Source organism: Eutrema salsugineum, unplaced genomic scaffold (assembly GCF_000478725.1).
Source record: "Eutrema salsugineum unplaced genomic scaffold, Eutsalg1_0 scaffold_9, whole genome shotgun sequence".
Taxonomy (NCBI): domain Eukaryota; kingdom Viridiplantae; phylum Streptophyta; class Magnoliopsida; order Brassicales; family Brassicaceae; genus Eutrema; species Eutrema salsugineum.
Window position 1 is genome coordinate 9,348,143 of NW_006256342.1, and position 23,821 is coordinate 9,371,963.

At 36.2% G+C, this 23,821-nt stretch overlaps 3 protein-coding genes across 3 annotated transcripts; 2 read left to right on the top strand and 1 right to left on the bottom strand.

Moving 5' to 3' along the window:
* Positions 1 to 767: 767 nt before the first annotated feature.
* LOC112085317 (ATP-dependent DNA helicase pif1-like) lies at positions 768 to 2,100 on the top strand. Its single transcript, XM_024154523.1, has 2 exons — positions 768 to 1,599; positions 1,904 to 2,100. The coding sequence occupies exons 1-2, from the start codon at positions 768 to 770 to the stop codon at positions 2,098 to 2,100; spliced, it is 1,029 nt and encodes a 342-aa protein (XP_024010291.1).
* A 2,297-nt stretch (positions 2,101 to 4,397) lies between these two features.
* LOC112085319 lies at positions 4,398 to 10,465 on the bottom strand. Its single transcript, XM_024154525.1, is given in 5 exon segments — positions 4,398 to 4,486; positions 10,039 to 10,111; positions 10,256 to 10,306; positions 10,308 to 10,363; positions 10,366 to 10,465. Coding segments are annotated over 5 exon segments (369 nt in total).
* LOC112083538 lies at positions 4,873 to 9,730 on the top strand. Its single transcript, XM_024151698.1, has 2 exons — positions 4,873 to 6,020; positions 6,317 to 9,730. The coding sequence occupies exons 1-2, from the start codon at positions 5,486 to 5,488 to the stop codon at positions 6,322 to 6,324; spliced, it is 543 nt and encodes a 180-aa protein (XP_024007466.1). The 5' UTR covers positions 4,873 to 5,485; the 3' UTR covers positions 6,325 to 9,730.
* Positions 10,466 to 23,821: the final 13,356 nt, after the last annotated feature.

Genomic DNA, 23,821 nt, shown 5'->3' on the forward strand with positions numbered 1-23,821 from the left:
CTTCGAAGAAAAACATGGGTCGCCACTTCTCTGATCTTATGCGTTCATACAATGTCATGTATCGCTTTCGTGAGGCAAAAGGTTTGACTATTTCAATATTCCTTTCCTTTCAAAAATATATATCAATATTTACAAAAGGTGTCAGTGTCGTCTTCCATTAGGGTGTTCTTAGTACTTTGCTTATAAGAGATTACAGAGTTTTTTAATTAAATAGATTCATGGATTGTCCAGTTTTATATACCCTTCAATCCTTCATTAATCCTTGAAATAACTTAATTTTGGATAGGACAAATGATTAAGCAATCGATATTTTGGGCCAACTATTTCTGAGATTATTATATTCTCTTGTTACGTATGTGGTGGTTTACATCTAATCTTTGAGTATAATGACTTTTTGCATATATAAGTACAAGTACTTTGGGAAAATTTAACTTACGTCACCACCACGAAAACATTATATGCTAATAGCTTTAAGCATAACTCTCACCTTTTAATTGCTTTTAAAAATAAATTCTTTAACATTTAGGTTTTAGATGTTACTAATGTTCATATTATTATGTCAATTTGCATCAATCACTTATGAGATTATTATATCTCTTATTACGAATGTGGTCGTTAACATATAATCTAAGAGTAAGATGACTTTTTCCATATTAAAGTAGCTGTAGTTTGGGTAATTTCAACATACGTAACCACCACATGCACGGAAACATTATATGCTAACGAAGTCTTTTTTTTAAAAAAAAAATAAACACACAGGTTTTGAAATGAGCGAAGCACAGAGGAAGAATCTTGGATTATTGGAAATAGAGAAGTACTTGCGCAAAAATGGAAATTCGCTGGCTAATTTTAAGAAGTCAATGCCACAACCAGACGATATTGAAGAGTACACAGATACAAATCACCTAATACTTGATGAGTTGAATTATGACTGTGATAAGCTGGCCAAAGAGCATGAGAGGTTGCTATCAACAATAACAGATGAACAGAAACATATTTACGATTCCGTAATGGATGCTGTGAATGCTAATGCAGGTGGTATGTTTTTTGTTTATGGTTATGGGGGCACAGGTAAGACGTTTTTGTGGAATGTCTTAGGGGCAGCAATTCGATCTAGAGGTCAGATAGTTCTAAATGTAGCATCGAGTGGAATAGTTGCATTGCTATTACAAGGGGGTCGAACTGCTCATTCTAGGTTTGGGATACCAATGGCGGTGAACGAATCTACATACTGTTCGATAAGTGCAGGATCACATCAGGCAGAATTACTTGAACGAGCTAGCCTTATAATATGGAACGAAGCTCCAATGATGAGTAGACATTGTTTCGAAACGCTGGACCGAACAATGCGACATATACTTAGGTGTGATAAAATTTTTGGTGGTAAAGTCGTTGTTCTAGGTGGGGATTTCAGACAAATTTTACCTGTCATACCAGGTGGCAGTAAGATAGAAACAGTGATGGCAAGTCTGAATTCATCTCCTTTATGGTTAGAATGCAAGGTGATGGAACTAACAACAAACATGAGGCTTCTTTGTGGGTCGGGAGGTGTTGAAAACCAAGAGATGGCAGATTTCGCTAAATGGATATTGGATATCGGTAATGGGAAGATAAATGAGCCAAATACAGGAGAAGTTGAAATTGATATTCCATCATATTTATTGATTACCGGTGAAGGAAATCCACTAGAAAAAATTGTCTCTGAAATTTATGGCACATCGTATAAAACCACAAGAGATGCAAATTTTTTTCAAGAGAGAGCTATATTGAGTCCCCGGAACCAAGACGTCGATGTAATAAATGAGTTTATGTTGTCGAAGCTCACAGGTAACTGTTAATACAACATTTGAATTCGAATTTTGCTGACTATATTGCTGTAAATTAAATCGCTCTTTTTATACAGGTGATGCACAAGAGTATTTAAGCTCAGACAGTATTGATACTTCATACACAAGTAAGAATGATGATATGGTTTATACTCAGGAATATCTTAACAGTATTAGAATATCTGGGTTGCCAAATCATTGTCTTAAGTTGAAGATTGGTGCTCCTATCATGCTACTTAGAAATATTGATCCTAGAGGCGGTTTGTGCAATTGAACGAGGTTATTGGTGACCAGATTGGCTAAACATGTGATTGAGGCTAGCCATTTAAGTAGTGATAGAATTGGCAAAACAGTTTTGATTCCTAGGATGTTTGTTTCCCCACCAGAAGCAAGGTTCCCTTTCAGAATGCGTCGTAAGCAATTTCCTATTGCAATCGCATTTGCTATGACGGTAAATAAAAGCCAATGTCAAACTTTGCAAAAGGTTGGTTTATTTTTACCTAAACCAGTCTTCTCTCATGGTCAGTTTTATGTTGCTGTGTCTAGGGTAACATCGAGGAAAGGACTACGTATTTTGATAACTGATAAGAAAGGAAACCCACAACAGAAGACAATGAATGTGGTTTACAAAGATATTTTTCAAAAGATATATCTAAGCACACGTTAAGTGTTATGACATTTAGTGATGTTTTTTTTTAGATTTTTAATTGGTTTGTTCAGTTATTTTAAACAATCGAATTTCCTTCTGTAAGTACAACCCTCTTATATTGCATTGCATGTTATAAAAAAATAGTAGAAACGCAGCCGATTATTCAAGTGTAAAGCGTCAGTAATGTTTTTTTTTTAAAAAAGGTCTTCGAACTAATAATCCAATGAGTCACTAATAGATAATACATATTTACATTGCATGTTATAGAAAATATAGTAACTTGAGTAAAGCTTCTCTGGATCCCAGATCTAATTTAGTATATTGTATATGAAATGTCTATGTTCTAAAAGATAAAAACTAATTTAGTACATATTTAATTTAAAGAAAACTCTCCGCCCACGCGAGTCGCGGGCTTCCCACCTAGTTTTACCCTGAAAATAGTCAATGTTATTTTACTATTAAATATTTTAAAATTACATTTAAATCGAATTTTAATTTAAAATTTATCTCAACAAAATTACTCGAAATCCGAAGAACCAAATAAACAAAGCTGAAAACAAATTGAATTAAATAATAATAAATATCTAAATAATTTTTAAAAAAATATTTTAGATTCCCGAACTAAACCAATACCCAAAATACAATTATATATGCAAAAAATTAAATATATTTATAGTTGAAATCACAAAAATATTTAAAGTTACAACTCGAAATCTATTTTTTTTTGTTTTTTAAGTTTTCAGGTAAAATTAGATTAAATAAGTTATTATTTTTTTTTTAATTCTAGGTAGTTCAAATGGTTTCACGTAAGTTGGATAGAAAAATCTGACATGAATCAGATCCGAATTAAACCTAAATATATTTTACTATTTTAGATTCAAAGCAGTTCTTTAATTCGTTATCCATACTGACCCAAACCAAAAGTTACCTAAACTGGAACCAAACCATTTTTTGCTGTTCCAGTTTCTAAACTTCTATATCTGAACTATCGAGAAGTTGAAAACCAAAGTGAACACAACTAAATATTAGAATGCCTAGTCCTAGACTTTAGCCAAGTAGAAAAGTTAAAGAATCTTTGAGTTATAAACAATTATATTTCAAGACATTAGACAAAAAAACGTGCAATTTTTTTTAATTATTTAAACATTGTTCTTTACATCAGGTGATGCCGTGTGGTGTGCACATGAGAAGTAATCTAACATTGAACTTGAGATTAATTAGTTTAGGAATAAAGATTTCACAAATCCAATACAGCCAAACAAGTGAGCTTTCATTGTTTAATTAATATGGGATATGGGATATGAGATTGCTTCAGACTTCTTCAAACGAAAATGTTCAGACTTCTTCACAAGACTATTCATAATCCATATGGGATCTGAATCAGTTTACATGCCATTATATCTAGACTAGTGGTTCTAAAAATTACCGTCTGAAAACGGTACCGGTTATAGCAGAATAAATTCAAGGCGTAAGCGGCTAAAAACTGTACTTTCCATCTCTCTGACTCTTCTACTTCTATTAATTGTAACAAATGACTCTAAAAAAAAAAGTCTGAACCGCTGATAGAACCCCTCCTTCGAATCTGATGCAGCTGCATCTATCAATACTTTGCCGACTGTGTCACACACGTCGAGACCTATGTTACACACCTTTAAACACCTTGATATGATTAAATCGTCTTATTTCCTTTTATTGGCTTTGGGGTTTTATGTTAATTTTTTATTTTTTAATTATCGCAACTAGGTTTAGCTTCTACTATTTAAACGAATGTTTTGCTTCTTTGACATTCAGTTTTGAGATTTATTAATAAAGGACTTACGATTCTTCCTTGTTTGAGAACTCTCTTTGAGTTTTGGAGTTTCGATAATGAGAAGCGGCTCTCAAATAATTATTTGCGTGAATTACACAGTTTGAACTAGGTTTCATTTTGGTATCCACTCTTCCCACTCTTCGATTTCATCCATATCTGTAATCGCTTCTTCTTCTTCTTTCTCAAACTTTTGCATCAAACCTTGAAATTATTAATCAGGGTCTTCTAGGCCTTGAGGAGTCCAGACTTGTCTAAGTGTGAAGCCCATATCTAGTTGTCCAAGGGCCAAGAGAGATTATCTCGGCAAAGATGGAGGAATAAGCTTCTGTCCGTACAATGGTCCCGGACCCATGACTAAGGAGCAGCCGATCGTTAGAGCTGTCACTATCCTTCTTGGATCCAGCATTGCGTCTACAGACTTGACTCACGTGTTTTATATGTGTGTCTAACCACTTTTATTTGTCTGTACTCTAGCTAAACCTAGTTTCCCTCTTGTAGCTCTATAAAGAGCATTTTACCGTTAATGAGAATACATACATTTCTGGAAACTATTTTCTCTTCATGTTTATTCTCTTTGTTCTTTATTCTTCTTCTCATTAATCTCTCTTATTCTGCATTTATTCTAACATGGTATCAGAGCTTCTGGTTTCGATTTCCTGAGTTTTGATTCTTTATTCTCTATTCTTAAACAAATTCTACTCTCTAAATCATCAAACTCTTTCATCTATTATCTCTTCTTCATCTCACAGTTTGTCTCTATATTCTTCTTGACTTCTGTTCTTGTTTTTAAACAAAATGAGTTCGACTGATGCTGTGACTGAGAACTCAAAGCCTGTTGTTGTTCTTGTCATCCCCAAAGGAGGAAACTACTTGCTGTGGTCAAGAACCACAAGAATCGCTTTGTGTGGATGAGGGCTCTGGAATCATGTCTTGGAAGACAAAACTCCAGCAGAAGACGACGCCAAAGAGGAAGAGAAGGATGCAGATGCCAAAGCCGCTGAGTCTAAGTGGTTCCAAGAAGATCAAACCGTTCTTGGTGTAATCTAAAACTCCCTTGAGCCGAGCATTCTTGAGGCTTACTCTTACTGTGAGACCGCCAAATCTCTTTGGGAGACCCTCAAGAATGTCTTTGGAAATGACTTGAATCTGAGCCGAGTCTTTGAGGTCAAGAAGGCGATAAACAACTTGAGCCAAGAAGACATGGAGTTCAAAATGCACTTTGGGAAGTTTAGATCGCTTTGGGCTGAGCTGGAGATGCTGAGGCCGAGCACTGTGGATCCCAAGGCGCTAAATGAAAGGCGTGAACAAGACAAGGTGTTTGCTCTCTTTCTTACATTAAATCCGATCGTTAATGATCTCATCAAATACATATTGAGGGAATACAAGCTCCCAAGCCTTGAAGAGGTGTGTTCACGGATTCAAAAGGAACAAAGGTCCATGGGTCTCTTTAGAAAGCAAGATCTCATCTCAGCTAACAAAGGTGTGTACAAAGCCGATGAGAAGAAGCCTTGGGTGTGTGACCATTGCAAAAAGAAGGGCCACATCAAAGACAAGTGCTGGATCCTCCACCCACATCTCAAGCCGAATAAGTTCAAAGATCAGAGGTCCAACCTTGCTCGTGAGGATGCCAGTACATCTGCATCAGGAGGAGAGGTGGCTATGACTGCATCAGCCGCGTATGTGAGGAAGAGTGATCTAGAGGCTCTCATCAAAGCTTTTGCCTCAAAGCACTCTGGTATCAATTTCTTATCTCATAAGCCTAGTAACTCTCTTGTTGTAGATTCAGGTGCTTCTCATCATATGATTAGTAATCCTAAGCTTCTAAACAACATAGAATCGGCTATAGGGACAATAAATATTGCTAATGGTGATGGAATTCCCATAGAAGGAACCGGTAAACTAAAACTGTTTAACAAAGATAGTGATGCCTTCTTTGTGCCTAAGTTTACTTCCAATCTGTTATCTGTTAAAAGAGCCACTAAAGACCTTAACTGTTATGCAATTTTTGGTCCTAATGATGTTTGTTTTCAGGATATTGATAATGGAAAGTTGCTTGGAAAAGGTGGAACCAGAGATGAGCTTTATGTTCTTGAGGATACTACACCAAGCAAATCTGATAATTTCTCGTTTAAGTCTTGTTATTCAGCTAGTTTAAGTTCCATTTGGCACGCTAGATTAGGACACCCACATGCTCGTGCTCTTGAATTAATGTTGCCTGATGTTTCATTTGATCACACTAGTTGTGAATCTTGTATTCTCGGTAAACATTGTAGAACCGTGTTCCCTAAATCATCTACTCTTTATGAAAAATGCTTTGATCTTGTGCACTCTGATGTTTGGACCTCACCTTCCATGTCTAGAGATAGTAACAAGTATTTTGTGACATTTATAGATGAAAAATCGAAATACACTTTAGATCACATTAATGCCATCAAAGGACCGTATATTTGAAGCTTTCACTAATTTTCAAAACTATGTCACTAACCAATTTAATGCCAAGATCAAAGTGTTTAGATCAGATAGTGGTAGGGAATACACAAGTCAAAGATTCAAAGAGAACTTATCAAAGCATGGCATTCTTCATCAAACTAGCTGTCCTTACACTCCTCAACATAATGGAGTAGCTGAGAGGAAGAACCGGCATCTAATGAAGGTGGCCAGGTCGATGATGTTCCATACAAATGTAACAAAAAGATTTTGGGGGAAGTGCTGTGCTTGCGGCTCGCTATCTCATCAATCGGATCCCAACAAAAGTCTTACAAGACTTATCACCATTTGAGGTACTTAACAAAACCAAACCCTCCCTTGATCACTTACATGTGTTTGGGTCTGTGTGTTGTGTTTTTGTACCAGGTGAGCAAAGGAATAAGCTGTAGGCTAAGAGTGTTAGATGCATGTTCCTTGGCTATTCAACAATTCAAAAGGGCTATAAATGCTATGATCCGGTCAACAGCCGCACTTATGTGTCCAGGAAGGTCAAGTTCATCGAGGGCCAAGGTACTATGACAAGAAATATTGGGAGAGTTTAAAGGATCTGTCTAGTTATCCTTCGGATCTTGCCACCAGCTTGAGATTTCTTCTTGATCATCACGGGAATCAAGACACAAAAAGACCTGTTTCAGTTCAAGCTCCTAATCCTGTTCAAGAAGAGGCAAGCTCAGAGTCACAAACTACTCAACAAGACACGACAAACGCTGAAGAGGAGGACCCGATTCAAGATCAACATCAAAACTTGAATGATGAATAAGAGGAGCCAGTTACTTTAGCCGAAGAAGGATCGGTCATTGAAGAAGCGACTCAACCGCTAAGAAGAAGCTCTCGCATCAGAAAAGATCCTTCTAATTGGGTAAATACAAGAGTCTACTACAACAGTCAAGCTGTTGCTCATCCTATTCAGGTCATGTGTTCTCTTGCCCTTTTGCCAGCCGATCATCAAGCGTTTCTTGGCAAAGTGGATCAACACTATGTTCCTAGAAGCTATGACAAGGCCAAAGATAAGAAAGAGTGGGTTAATGCCATTGGGGATGAGAATGGGGCTATGGAAAGAAACCACACTTGGGATATATCTGAGTTACCACCAGGGAAGAAAGCCGTGAGCTCCAGGTGGATATTCACAATCAAGTACAAGAGCAATGGAGACATTGAGAGGTATAAAGCTTGCTTAGTTGCCAGAGGTTTCACTCAAACTTATGGGGAAGACTACACTGATACTTTTGCTCCAGTTGTCAAGCTCCACACCGTGAGAGTGGTGCTCTCATTGGCCACCAATTTATCGTGGGACTTGTGGCAAATGGATGTCAAAACGCTTTCCTTCAGGGGGAGATTCAAGAGGAAGTGTACATGACTCCACCACCTGGTCTTGAAGACACAATTGAGCCTGGGAAAGTTCTAAGATTTTGGAAAGCCATCTATGGCTTAAAGCAATCACCAAGAACTTGGTATCACAAGCTCAGCTCAACTCTTATGGAACATGGCTTTAAAAAGTCTCACTCAGACCACACCTTGTTTACGCTTAAGGGCCATCAGGGCATTGTTGTGGTGCTTGTTTATGTCGACGATCTTATCATCTCAGGCGATGACTACAAAAGCCTTTCTTAATGCCAAATTCAACATTAAAGACCTTGGCAAGTTGAAATACTTCCTTGGCATTGAAGTTTGGAGGTCTCCAGAGGGCCTTTTCTTGTCTCAAAGGAAGTACACTGTCGATCTTCTAAGTGAGACTGGAAAACTTGGAGCTAAACCTGCTAAGACACCGCTTGAAGAAGGCTACAAGGTCAATCGAAAGGGGGAGAAGACAGATGAGATTTTCAAAGATGTATCTCGATATTGAAGGATAGTGGGTAAACTGCGGTGAATCAAGTCAGCCAACACATGCAAGCACCAACAGTGTATCATTGGAGCATGGTAGAAAGAATACTGAGGTATCTCAAAGGCACCCCGGGTCAAGGTATCTGGATGGGAAAGAACATCAGCACTGAAATCCTGGGACACTGTGACTCAGATTGGGCTGGAGATAGAGTGGATAGAAAGTCTACAACAGGATATTGCACCTTTATTGGAGGAAATTTAGTAACCTGGAAGATTAAGAAGCAAAAAGTGGTCTCATTTTCAACTGCAGAAGCCGAATATAGAGCCATGAGAAAGCTTACCAGTGAACTTACATGGCTTAAGGCTCTTTTGAAGGATCTCGGCATTGAACAAGAAGGTCCTATTACTATGCATTGTGACAATCAGGCAGCTATTCATATAGCCACCAACTCGGTTTTTCATGAGAGGACTAAGTCCATTGAGATAGATTGTCACAAGGTGCGTGAGAAGATTGAGGAAGGAACGGTTCTGTCGTGTTACACAAGAAGTGAGGTCAGCTGGCAGATATCTTCACCAAGGCCGCAAGTCTCAAGGTTTGCAACAATCTATTCAGCAAACTTAGGCTTGTGGACCTTACTCATCCTTGATCCCTGATCCATGCCCTTCATACTCTTTTTCCCTCAACAAAGTTTTGTCCCATGAAGTTTTCTTTGTTGAGGTTTTTAATGAGGTGAAGTACATGGGTCTTCAAGCTTAGTCTTCACATGTTCTACGACTAAGCTTGAGGGGGAGTATTAATCAGGGTGTTCTAGGCATTGAGGAGTCCAGACTTGTCTAAGTGTGAAGCCCATGTCTAGTTGTCCAAGGCCCCAGAGAGATTGTCTCGGAAAAGTTGGAGGAATAAGCTTCTGTCCATACAATGGTCCCCACAGTGAGTTTTGGACCCGTGACTAAGGAGCAGCCGACCGTTGGAGCTGTCACTGTCCTTCTTGGATCCAGCATTGCGTCTACAGACTTGAATCACGTGTTTTATATGTGTGTCTAACCACTTTTATTTGTCTGTACTCTAGCTAAACCTAGTTTCCCTCTTGTAGCTCTATAAAGAGCATTTTACCGCTAATGAGAATACATACATTTCTGGACACTCTTTTCTCTTCATGTTTATTCTCTTTGTTCTTTATTCTTCTTCTCATTAATCTCTCTTATTCCGCATTTATTCTAACAGAAATGTGATTTGAATAAAAAGAAGAACTTGTGATTTATCCATTGTGAGGTTTGGTATTCTACTGAAGGAGGCTGGAAACTTTTAAAGAGATAAATAATATTCACAAAAATGGATTCAAAAACAAGGATTTTTTATCTAACTGAACTTTGTTTATCCACTTAATAAGATTTAATTTTTTAGAAAAACCAAAAAAATCAAGAAATCAGAAAAAGAACGTAACAAAAATTAAACTTGTAAGTGGATTTGATCTCCTTGAAATCCTTCTCCTGTCCCTTGTGCACATCTGGATGATACTGCAATAACTATTTTTTAATGTGATCAGTTATGTTGTTTTCTTGACTAAGTTTGACAAAAATATAATAAAGTTTGGAAGTTTCTTCTCTAAAAAAAAAAAAACAAACAAAAAATACGACACAGAAAAGGGATAATTTTTTAACCTTAGGAGCAAGACGTATGAAGTCGCGTTTGACTTCAGCTTGGGAGGGTAAAATGGGTTAAACCAAGAATCGAATGGCTGAGATCTGGTGGTGAGCATCTCGTCGGAACCGAATTAACCGGTTCCTATGGTTGGTTTGGATGGCGAAACCGGGGTGATTCATCGTCGGAGCTCTAAACCATAAGTACAAATTGGGTCTTTGTGTGTACATGAATTCATTATTTATTGGCATAAAAAAACTAAGCAGTAGAAGTTTCAAAAAAAAAGAAGAGGGTAAAACATTGTCGTATAGTGAAAGAAAGGGATAAAATTATTTTTTTTTTTTAAAACACAAAATGATAATTAAAATTTTAAAATGGACATGGTAAGTAGTAAGACCGTCTCCATTAGTGAGATCCATGTTAGGGTTCTTAGGAGCTTTTTAGTATATTTTTTTGGTTTAAGAATAGTTAAGAATTTTTAATATTTTCTTCTCTATTAGTGAACACTATTTAGAAGTTCTTAAAATTAAAATAATATTAATTTTATAAAATATTTATTTTCACTTTAATTTTTTTTCAAATGTTAAAACATAAACTTAATGACCCCATTTGAAATAGATTGTATAAAAGTTTGCGTGTGCAATACGGCATAAAATATGATTAGTTATTAATAGCAAATATGCATCATCAAGCACGTTCCTTCAGTCTCAAGCTAATGATATCATCATCATAAGATGCATATATAATGTATGATATGAAGTAGATAGTTTGAAACCAGTTTCAAATTCAATGTAATAGAATTTGTTTGGTGACATCAATAGGTACCTCTTTTTCTTAATGATGTTCTCTCTATATGGATGTAGTCGAACCACCATTTTACTTTCGGAGATTGACACAGAAATTTCAGAGATTTTCTAACTCCTTACAATGGTGATCAAACACAACTAAGAAACCAGAGCAGATGATGGTTTTCATAAATCTGATGTATATTAGACCGTTTTGAAAGAGAGATATATAATCAAGCAACAAAGTCCTTTGGCCAATTTCCTTATTCTCTCTTTCTATTTCTTATCAAAATATTTATAAAAAAAAATAATACATATAATATTACTTATGTTACTAAATATTCTTGATCTCATCTTTCTGTGATTTTAATTTTGTTAAAAAATAATCACATAATCTATTTGATAATAAGAAAATCTAAAATTTTTCATACATATTATAATTTAATTTTTTTTTATATCAAAAACAAAGTATCTTAGTCTGATGTTAGACTGGTTAGATAGAGCATATTAATCCAATTTAATATATTTAATATGTAATTTCATTTATATAAAAAATACTATTAAAATTAATTATAAAACTAATATCTAGCATTTATGCAATTGTATAACAAAATAAATATAACTTTAATTATTATTTATAGGGGTTTTCGCTAAAAATGACCTAAAATTTGATTTTGAATACAAAAATAGACTCCTGATACAACATTTGACAAAAATAACCTAAATGGGTAGTGAAAAGACAATATAATCCTGTATGACCAAACAAAAAACGGATGTCCTAATTATGATTTAAACCCTGACGAAGTCTACTTAAGCTTTTAGACTTCTAACAAAGCCTATGAAGTCTACTATATAATTAAATCATAAAATTTAATTTTAAAAATAATAAAAAATAATTTTGGTTTCAAAATTGCAATCATAAATTAGATATAGTTATTTATAATGTTTATAAATTATTATTTCACATTCATAAGTTTTAATTTATAATCTCAATTAATAAGAATAAAATATTTGATTTAGGGTTTAAATTTAGTAGACTTCTAAACCGAATAAAAGAATTTAACCAATAACTAAACCAAAAAAAAATAATTTAACCAAATTTTTTATCTCACTGTATAATGAAATTAACCCTAATTTTGTCAAAAACATGAAACCCTTTCTCTTTCTAAAGGCGCTGTACTTCATCTCTCTCTGGCTTCTCTCGCTGCTTCGTCATTCCCGTCTGTCTCCGCCGCTCTATCAAGAAATATCTTCGCTGTCACTCTTAACCTTCCCTTTTTTAGTTTCTTCGATCTATTTTCAAAGGAATTCCATATTGAAAAGGTTTGCCAATTGTTTCTTGTGTTTGGTCTCTATAGTGTTCATTTGTTAGATCTGTTTATGATTTTCTTTTGGATATTGCAGGGAAAAGGAACCCCTCTCAAAGATATCCCTAATGGTATGTTCTTATTCTAAATAGCTAGAGCACATATTTCGTTCCTAATAGTAGATTTCCCTGTGTGAATCTCTTTTCTTTTTTAATAAAGTTTATGCAAGTAGACTGGTTACTTAATTAGTTCACCAGATATGTCCATAATTAAAATATCAGTTAATAATTGTCTTCGTCTTAGAGATTCCACTAGTAAGAACAGCAATGTTTTAGTGAAATTTTAGTGGGTTTGATTATAAAGTTTGTTTTTTGAAACAGCAAAAAAAAAATGAGAAGCTAATAAATTAGCGGCAGATTTCACTCTAGTAGTGTATAAACTGATTCCAAAGAACCATCTGTTTGTTTGGCGATGTATTCAAAATCAATTTGAAATTAGGCTTCTTTGAAATCTGGGTTTGTAGTTGATTTGATTTGTATTTTTATTTATGAATTAGTTATGAAAAATATTTGTTTTTCTTTGTTTTCATTCTTTTTTTTTTGCGTTAGAGAACCTAAATTCATAAATGGTCATGCTTGCATGCATGATGATCATCTATCGTTCTTGTGAATGTTTTTCTAATAATGCTTGTTGTTCGTTGCTGTTTTTGTCTTATATAGTAGTGAGTAATCTTCTATATGCAATTGATTTACAAAGGATTTATACTCTTGTGTGGTTGAAGAGTTTATATGGATTATGCTAATGCAGGATCCAATCTTTATATAGCGATCATTCCGAGAACTGTAAGAACTATTTCTCCATTGTATATTTCTCTTTCTCTTTGGATATTTGAGTCTCTTATCATTTATCAGTTGCGCTTTGGTTTGCATCTTCTTCTTCTTTTTTCAACAGCTTGTTCTTCTCGTTGGTGCCAAGTTGCAACATGTAATCGTAACTTTAGCATTGGAGAAGGCTGGGATAACAGAATATGCCTCTGGTGTAAAATTGAGACCTCTGGTTTTTTTTTGGATAATGATCATCAAGTGTAATGGTATTTATTGGTCATCAATTGTAATAAGCATAAGTGTATTGGTCATGTTATGTATTTTTATCAAGTGTGATGCTATTTTATGCATAATGTCTTGTTGTTTTTCCTGATTACAGTCATAATCAATATTTCAAATGAAGACAAGAATATCATAGTTCAGAAGAATAGTTTCATAAACTGATTAAAAAAAAACTTTTGAATCCAACAAAACTTAAATTTTTAAAATGATAAAGAAATAAAATAACTAATCTCGTGTTTATAATACATCTCATCATTCCACCTAAGGCAACACACATTATATCTAAAGCCACAATGCCATCACCTAAGACAACACATTATATCTAAAGCCACATAAGAAGCACATTAGTAGACTTCAAGATTTCATTTGAAGTCTAATCAAAAAGTTAACTCCACCAACTCATTTTTCTTGTTCAGATTATAATCATTTTGTGTCATTAAATAAGTTCCTCAAAGGTACAACCATCACTCAAAAAAGAACATTCTTCCTCCATAATCATCTTGTGTCATTTCTATATAGGAGACTTCATCTGTAGACTGGAGATGAAGTCTATTCTTCCAAGCTAACTAGCTATTAAATCAACAAATTCGATTCCACAATATATATCGACTTAAAGCAAATGATACTCATTGAGTAATTAGACCAGTTGGTAACACACATTCCAAAACCTAAAAATACAAAAAAGAATTTATATATATTCTGTAATTTTGTTTTTAAAATAATGTTACCGAGCAGACTTCGTGTGCAGACTTCATCCGTAGACTGCTGGAGAAGTCTACTTTGATAAACTAAGTAGCTTAAAAATAAAAAAAATCTGATTCCCCAATAAATATCGACTTAAATGAAATGAAAATCATTGAAGTCTACTGGAGAAGTCTACTTCATCCGTAGACTGCTGGAGAAGTCTACTTCAAACGTAGACTGGAGGAGAAGTCTACTTTTTCATAGTGAAGTCTACTAAAGAAGTCTACTAAAAAACAAGTTATTTTTGCAATTGACCAATCCGTTGACTTTTCCTTCAGTAGACTTCAGAAGTAGACTTCCGGCCAAAAATGTTACTTTAGCATTTGACCGATGCATTGACTAACAAAGTAGACTTCTATTGTAGACTTCATGTAAGAGTAGACTTCTCTGACAGTCTTTCAAGTCTACTTTTTCAATAGAAGTCTACGGAAAAAAATAGGTTATTTTTGCAATTAAATTTTTTGAGTAGACTTCACTGTGAAGTTTACTAAAAAAAAGATTCCTTCTAAGTTTGACCGAAAAATATAAGTAGACTTCCCAAAGAAGTCTACAGTTTTTAGACTTCTTTCTGAAGTGTACTGCAGCTTTCCGGAGTTTTCTGAATTTTTTATTTTTTAAAAAACTTTAGTCAAACACTAAAATGACCTATACGTTTTTGGTCAAACTACAAAAGTAACTTAAAAGTAGACTTCTTGTGCAGACGTAAACAGTAGACTTTAGAAAGAAGTCTACATTAAAAAGTCAAAATACGGTTGATAACACCGTATTTTGACCACTTTTATGGATCGTTTTGAAATACTTTTTCTATGTTTTAATTGCTTTTAAGTACTTTTATCACGTTTTTCTAGTATTTGTAGTTCCAAGACTCTTTTCAGGTAACTTAGGGAAAAGCTTAACAAAACGGATAGAAAACCAGATTTCAGCTCAGAGTCAAACCGTCAGAAGTTCACCCCTGATTGAAGGCCTTCTCACCGTCTGATCCAGCTCAAATTTGGAGACCTTAAAGATGGAAGTATCAGCTTTCCAGTGCACTTTACAGCTTGGAAATCCAACGGTTCAATCAAAAGATACGCGAAGAGCAAGATGTCCCGTAAACCAGCCGGCAAGCACTTCCACCCGCGGCCAACAAGCAATTTCCCGTGGTCAGGAGCATCCCGACCGCGGCAAACCACTCATTCCCCGCGGTCACACTTGTCCCGACCGCGGCCATCAACCTCTGAGCCCAAAAAGCCCATTTCTGAAGCCCACATTTGGAGAAACCCTAAGTGACGTCCAGAGAGGTCTTGAGCACTATAAATACATGTCTTAGGAACCCTAAATGAGAGGAACCTCAAAGAACCAAAGTATTACTTCATACTTTTATTGTTTTCGCTTTAGCTTTTAGGGAGAGAGAGATTTGTTCTCTTGAACCCTTGTTCTTTCTTTTTGAATTTCGGTTTCTATTCTACTTATTAATACTATGCTTTGATTTCATTCATTATGTCTGAGTAGTTTTATTGTTGGGATTAAGGGATTTTCGATGGGGATTTATATGTTCGATGAGGATTCCATGAGCTTTTGAGCCGAATCTTAGAACTTTTTCTTCTGAATTCGTTTTTACTGCATGAGAGTAGCGTCATGAACTACAATCTGATCCAGATGCTTGGTGACAAGAAAGTGTTCATCAGGTATCAGATCTAGTTTGGGAGAGCAAAACAAACATAGGAGTGGAAACCTACCTATGGGCGATTTGTGAATTAGGACGAGTCTTAAACATAATGCATCTCTTCTCTTCCAGGGCCAGAGTGGAAACCTACTGGTCAGGGTTGAGAGAGATAGATTTCTATGATCACGACAGTGGCGTATTCATACGTCCGTGACTCCAGTTCGAAAAGTTTAAGCTAAGATCTTATCAATTTTACTCTCTAGCAATGTTTTGAATCGTTCGTACCCCTGAGAAAACTTCCCTGAACCCCAACGCCTTCTTTCTTATTGATTTACACCGATTTTCTTTCAAGCTTTAGTTCAATATTGTCTTTCCTTTTTAGTTCATTTTCATTTAAGCAATTAGATATCCGTTTTTTACATTTTTAGTCATTTTCGTTAAGTTTAGTTATTACATCATTTAATTCCCGTATTCTCTTTAAATATTTCGTTTTTACATTTTAAACACACTACCAAACCCCCACTAAACCGTTTTTGTTCTAGACTTCCTTACTTTAATCTTATTTCAAAGGCTTTTTGCAGGAAAAGATCCTCCTTCCCTGTGGATTCGATCCCTAAGTACTACAATCGATCAGCTGTGCACTTGCGGCTATTGATTTCAATTAGGGTAAAACTTGACAACCCTCGACACCACACATCAAACCACAACATCAAGTTTTTGGCGCCGTTGCCGGAGAAGGCACGCATTTTCTTTTCTGCAAAACCCCGAGAAAGGTTAGTAAATCGACTCTAGAACCCCCTTTTCTGCAACTTTCCATTTTTCGGTTATTTTGTTTCCATTTCAGAAGATATGGATCCTATAAATCTAAATATACACTATGAGGAAGGTTTCTATAACACTCCTCAAGCCACAAGACGCAGAGAGAAACATCTACGCGATCTCTACGAAAAAAACTCAAAGCGAAGACTACAGAATGTCCCAGAAGGAACCCTACGCACCTCAAATGGCCAACCCTGAACAACCTGCTCGTCGTTTGCCTCACAAGAATGAAAACGTCCAACCCATTCACCGATTGGAACTACTAGAATTGGCGGTCTCGCACTTACTCGACGTTCAAGCAAGATCCACAGTCGACGAGAAAACTGACGACTTGTCAATGCGCTTTAACAGAAAGCTTTAAGATCTTTCAGCTCAAGTCAAGACCATCGAAAGCCAACTAACGAAGGTGCTGAAACCGTCCAGGAGAGGATGGAAGCAATCGAAGAACGAGTTGGAGCACACGAAGTTCGCATTCGCAAAGCCGGTTGGAGCATCCACACCTTAAAGATCAAACTTGGTGAAGCAGAAGAGACTATTAACTACCACAACAGCCAAACCTATTCTTGCGTGGAAGAGATTTGGGATAGAGTACAGAAGGTTCAAGAGAAAAGCAGAGGCAATAGACTCAACCGTGGACAAAGTAGTCTATACCCTCGATGAAATCGAAGAGAAGGTTGAAAAGCTTATGCAAAGACGTGAAACGAATGGTTCCACGCTTCTCATCGAAGATCTTAGCCTAAAAAAGGAGAAGACAGAGTTAGAAGGTGCAGAAATCAGTTCAGATGGCAAAGGAGCAGACGAAACGGAGGAAACAGCTCGGAGCCTCATTCCCGCGGTCGGAACTCTCGTGACCGCAGCCAACAAGCTTCCAGCCGCGGTCGTGAGCATCCTGACCGCGGCAAAACCCTCCTCACCTGCGGTCGTGAAGCCTCTACCCGCGGCAAATGCTCCGTCAGATACCTTTCAGCCCTTTTTCACTTCTACAGGTCAATGCTTATTTGATACATCTGCTGGGATGGTCCAAGCCCCCCTTCATGAGCAAACGGTGTATGCTATCAGCTCCAAAACATCTCAAGAAGAAAATGAGGTACTCCCTTGCAACATAGTTTTAGCATATGAGGATGAATATGAAAGGCACTACCTCGAAGATAAAGATTATCGTCTGTTCATAGAAGGAGGCAATCCAGACAAAATGGTGGAATTAGGAGCACCAATCTCCAGAGAAAGGCTCATTGAATTCAACAAGTTTGTGAAATCGATCCCTCTTTACACAGGTTTCGATGATATATGTCATCTTGGTTGTTTGCAAGTTTTCTTTAGGTACAGCAAAGAGACAAAGGAGGATATCCGAACCTATTTTGGGAGGGCCAGACGTATGACTTTTCCCAGAACATCACCTGATGCTGCAATCTATTCAATCCACCTTAAAAGACCTGAAAACTGCAGCCACTACACCAACAAAATCAGCAAAGAGAAGCTTGACGAATTCAATGATGTGGTTTGAAATTTGCCTGAAGGAATCACGTTTGCCAGAGCTTGCAAGGAATTCATGATAGGCCACTACTTCTGTGAGAGCAAAGAATCAATCCCTGAGATAGAAGACTTGTTCAACCATGCCAGAAGAGGTAAACCTGTTCGAACACTTCATTAAATCGAAGGTGTAGGTCAGTTTCTTATCTCTTGTTCTATTAGAGGAGAAATGTTTAAAAACGTGCTATGTGATTCTGGAGCTTGTCTTAACATGATGTCCAAGGCAATTGCTTTGAGAATTGGTATTAAACACCTGAGCAGGACTAGAGCAAAGATTAGTCTAGCTGATGATTCTAATGCAACACCTCAAGGAATAGCTCATGAAATTCCTTTGAGAATAGGAGATTGCATAGTGCCTGTCGACTTCTACATTGTCGAAACGAGAGATGCAACATATCCAGTGATTCTGGGATGGTTTTTTCTAGCAACTTCCAGAGCTATAATGGACTGGCCAAACCGGAGGATTTCATTTGCTAATATCGACAAAGATGTCTTCACAGAAGCTGTCCCATACAACAGCAAAGCAGGAAAACGTTTTGCAGCAGAAGAGTTTGAAGAAGAACTTTGGAGTGACGAAGAACCTGCTAAGCACAGAAAGGAGATGTCGAAAAAGACTTGTCTCAGGACAATGGTCTTCTTCATTGGAATAAGTCACGTCCAACACCAAAAGTCGAGCTAAACGACTTAAAACAAAAGCGCTTAATGGGAGGCAACCCATTTAAGTATTGTTTTCTTTAGAATTTTTCTTTCTTTTTCTTTTGATCTTTTTTCTTTTTCTTAGTTTCAGGTGTTTCTTATAAAACAAAAAAGCCAAAAAAATAAAAAAACCAGAAAAAACCAAAAAGAAGGATGGTACCTGACTGCTCGGCCCAGCAGGAACCAAGGAGAAGCACGAAGAGGCCGCGATATAAGCCCCCGCGGTCGCAGACGTTATGACCACGGGAAACCCATCATCGACCGCGGTCGCGTAGTCCTGACCGCGGCCAAGCGCTTGGTTGCCGCGGTCGTATGGCCCCTGACCGCGGCACCTGGTCGTTGACATCAAAACCCGACCCAAACCATCCCTTTCACCTCATTTCACCTCACCAATCACACTCCACCTCATTCATCACCCTCCACCACCTTCATCACCACCTAATCACCTTCCCAAACCTCTTCGAATGAATCCGGTTCATCTCCACCAGCATCCCGGATCCAGGTAAGTTCTCTTTGTCCTTACCAATTCGATTATCTAAGCATTTTTCTCATCCAATCTCGACTTGTTTCACACTGAGGACAGTGTTAAGTCTGGGGGAGGATTTCATCCCTTTCTAACCACTTTTCTTTCATGAGTCTTGCATTATCTACACTTTTTGCATTTTCCTTAAAGTTTTTCAAAACCGGTTTTCAAAACAAAATACGTTTTAAAAGGGAATGGTGAACATGAATCAATGATAGTTGACTGTATGCTTTTAGACTGTTCCTAGTGACATGCTCATTCATGATTTAGGACTAAACTAGGCGGTAGCTAAGCACATTTGAAACGAAGTACCCCAGAGGAATTTGAATAATTTTGATTTAGATGAAGGGATACACTTGTTCTATTTTATTTGGACTTAATTTGGACTTAATTTTCTCATTGAAGCATTAGACCAGGGAAACGAATCATATATTCAGGATTCCTTTATCCTTTTACCACTCTCTGTTGATCCTGAATGGCTAGTTCATCTTTAGCTAGTTCCCCACCTTAACCAATCCTCTTTCAAACCACATGCACTCTTGTTTTCTATTGTCTTATATGCAGATAAGTGCAAAAACGTTGGAGAGAAAGAGGAACGACGCAGTTTTCAGTCACCAAGGACAGAGACCTGCGATTTGCCGGAAAAGTTCCCTGAAGGATTCAACACAAGAGGAAGCTCAGTTTGCCTTAGAAAAATCTCAAATTTTGGTACAATCTCGTCCTCTAGTCTCTCTCTCTTTAAAAGGCATTTCCGTTCAAAAAAAAAAAATCCAAAAATAAGAAAAGAAAGGAAATAAAAGATTTGTGCGTTCCCTATTTTTGTTGTCACTTAACCAGTTTATGCTTTTGCTTTGTTTGAGGACAAACAAAGGTTTAAGTCTGGGGGAGTTGATAACACCGTATTTTAATCACTTTTATGGATCGTTTTGAAATACTTTTTCTATGTTTTTAATTGCTTTTAAGTACTTTTATCACGTTTTTCTAGTATTTGTAGTTCCAAGACTCTTTTCAGGTAACTTAGGGAAAAGCTTAACAAAACGGATAGAAAACCAGATTTCAGCTCAGAGTCAAACCGTCAGTAGTTCACCCCTGATTGAAGGCCTTCTCACCGTCTGATCCAGCTTAAATTTGGAGACCTTAAATATGGAAGTATCAGCTTTCCAGTGCACTTTACAGCTTGGCAATCCAACGGTTCAATCAAAAGATATGCGAAGAGCAAGATGTCCCGTAAACCAGCTGGCAAACACATCCACCCGCAGCCAACAAGCAATTTTCCGCGGTCAGGAGCATCCCGACCGCGGCAAACCACTCATTCCCCACGGTCACACTTGTCCCGACCGCGGCCATCAACCTCCGAGCCCAAAATGCCAATTTCTGAAGCCCACATTTGGAGAAACCCTAAGTGACGTCCAGAGAGGTCCTGAGCACTATAAATACATGTCTTAGGAACCCTAAATGAGAGGAACCTCAGAGAACCGAATTATTACTTCATACTTTTATTGTTTTCGCTTTAGCTTTTAGGGAGAGAGAGATTTGTTCTCTTGAACCCTTGTTCTTTCTTTTTCAATTTCGGTTTCTATTCTACTTATTAATACTATGCTTTTGATTTCGTTCATTATGTCTGAGTAGTTTTATTATTGGGATTAAGGGATTTTCGATGGGGATTTATATGTTCGATGAGGATTCCATGAGCTTTTGAGCCGAATCTTAGAACTTTTTCTTCTGAATTCGTTTTTACTGCATGAGAGTAGCGTCATGAACTACAATCTGATCCAGATGCTTGGTGACACGAAAGTGTTCATCAGATATCAGATCTAGTTTGGGAGAGCAAAACAAACATAGGAGTGGAAACCTACCTATGAGCGATTTGTGAATTAGGACGAGTCTTAAACATAATGCATCTCTTCTCTTCCAGGGCCAGAGTGGAAACCTACTGGTCAGGGTTGAGAGAGATAGTTGTCTATGATCACGACAGTGGCGTATTCATACGTCCGTGACTCCAGTTCGAAAAGTTTAAGCTAAGATCTTATCAATTTTACTCTCTAGCAATGTTTTGAATCGTTGTACCCCTGAGAAAACTTCCCTGAACCCCAACGCCTTCTTTCTTATTGATTTACACCGATTTTCTTTCAAGCTTTAGTTCAATATTGTCTTTCCCTTTTAGTTCATTTTCATTTAAGCAATTAGATATCCGTTTTTTATATTTTTAGTCATTTTCGTTAAGTTTAGTTATTACGTCATTTAATTCCCGTATTCTCTTTTAATATTTCGTTTTTACATTTTAAACACACTACCAAACCCCCACTAAACCGTTTTTGTTCTAGACTTCCTTACTTTAATCTTATTTCAAAGACTTTTTGCAGGAAAAGATCCTCCTTCCCTGTGGATTCGATCCCTAAGTACTACAATCGATCAGCTGTGCACTTGCGGCTATTGATTTCAATTAGGGTAAAACTTGACAACCCTCAACACCACACATCAAGTCACACATCAACGGTCAACTACAAAAATAACCTCTTTTCTTTCGTAGACTTCTTAAGCCTTCAAATGAAGTCTACTATGTTTTTTTTTGTTTTCAAAGGATATCGAGTAGACTTCTCGTGAGGTTTAATGAAGTCTACTTTTAAAAAGTCAATTGCAAAAATAACCTTATGTTGACTAGTAGACTTCAGTATACTTCACGAGAAGTCTACTTTCGCGATATGAAAAATGAAATATGGAGAAATTGAAGTGCGACGATTACCTTTAACAAAATTGAGCTCGGCTACAGTTCTTTTAAGCACCCAGAACTCAGGATTTCATCAAAAATAAGCAACCCAAATGTCAAGTAACCAGAAATCACCCAAAATGCATGACTTTTGGCATTGTAACTTAGCCCAGATGTTTTGGAGAAGAAATTATGAAAGAATGAGGAAGGTTATGAGTGAATGAGCTCAAATATTTACTTATTACAGCTTTGAAATTGGTTGAGAAGCATTTATTCTATTTTCATGGTTGTTCATGGTGGTTGAAGAAATTGAAGAAGATGGCATTCTCGTAATTAAAAGGTCTTTAGGTCCAAGGAGACTTTAGCCAAATTAAAGAAAATCGAAATAATAGATGTATAATGGCATTTTCGTTAATATTTTAAGTGGAAAGGATAAAATTGTGAGAAAATGACAAAAGTTGGAGAGAAAAAAAAAGAGATTAGTTTGGTGTTTGACTTTGAAATATGGGTTAAATCTGAAACTCTCCCTTATTTATAATTGCATAATCAGCACATATATTTACAATTGAAAATATCAGCGAACATTTTTATAGTTTTATTTATATATATTATATTTGCATTTTCGAATAAAAGAATTATGGTTAATATTTTCTCCGCATATAGTGCGGGTATTTACCTAATACTTTTCCTAAAGTAATAGATGTGCTCTGTTTAATAATTTTGAATTTTGGTAATAAAACCAAAACCATTAATAATTTCAGTCAAACAGTTTATGGTGTAAACATTGAAATATTTTTCTTATGGTAAATTTTTTTCTGGTCAACACTTTAGAAATTTTGTTTTATAAAATTAATATTGTTACTATACGAACAGGCGTTATAAACAATAAAATATTTACAAGTTCAACGGTTAGCTCAAACTGACATACTAATTAATCACACTTATTATAAACTTTACTAATTTTCTTTTTCCTATTTGTTTTGTAAACAAAATTAAAGTATTAAAATATCACTTTTTGTCTTAAGAAAATTTATAAAGTGTTATTATCTATAAAATTCTGAAAGCATTTATTTAAGAATCTGACTTCACATAAATTATTGGTTTTTTTTTATAAAGACCAAAAGGTATCACATCTCTCTTGTCATATGAATACTGAGAAGTATAAATACATAACTACATAAAACTGTAAATGTATTATGCCTCTAATATCATTTTAATTTCACAAAATTTAATCTAAGATTGATTCTTAGACAACATTAAAGAAAGGGAACAAGAACTTACGTCTCGAACATGTCAGGCCCCTCAAATCTTCGCTCTCAATCCAAACCACGATGATCTGTGGTAGATCCCAAACTTGCTATGTGAGGCAAAAATATCTCATAGTTAATTCCCATTTTTTTGTTTATATATATATATATTGTTAATTGGGTTAATTTGGGGAGACTTATTGTTGTTTCCAGGGAATAATATGATTTTCAATTGTTGTAATATATTCTAGATTATAGACCCATCAATGGATGATGATATATCTTGTATATGTTATCACATACTAATCAAACTTATCTTTTGATTTCAAAGCAAAGATGATATGCGTATGTATTAGAATCAAAATTATCATTTGATTCCTAAAAAAAGCTAGATGATGTGAAAATATATTTGGGGTGGGCATAGTGATTGGAAACATGAACACTTGTAGTATATACCTCAGTAGATGTAGACCAAGC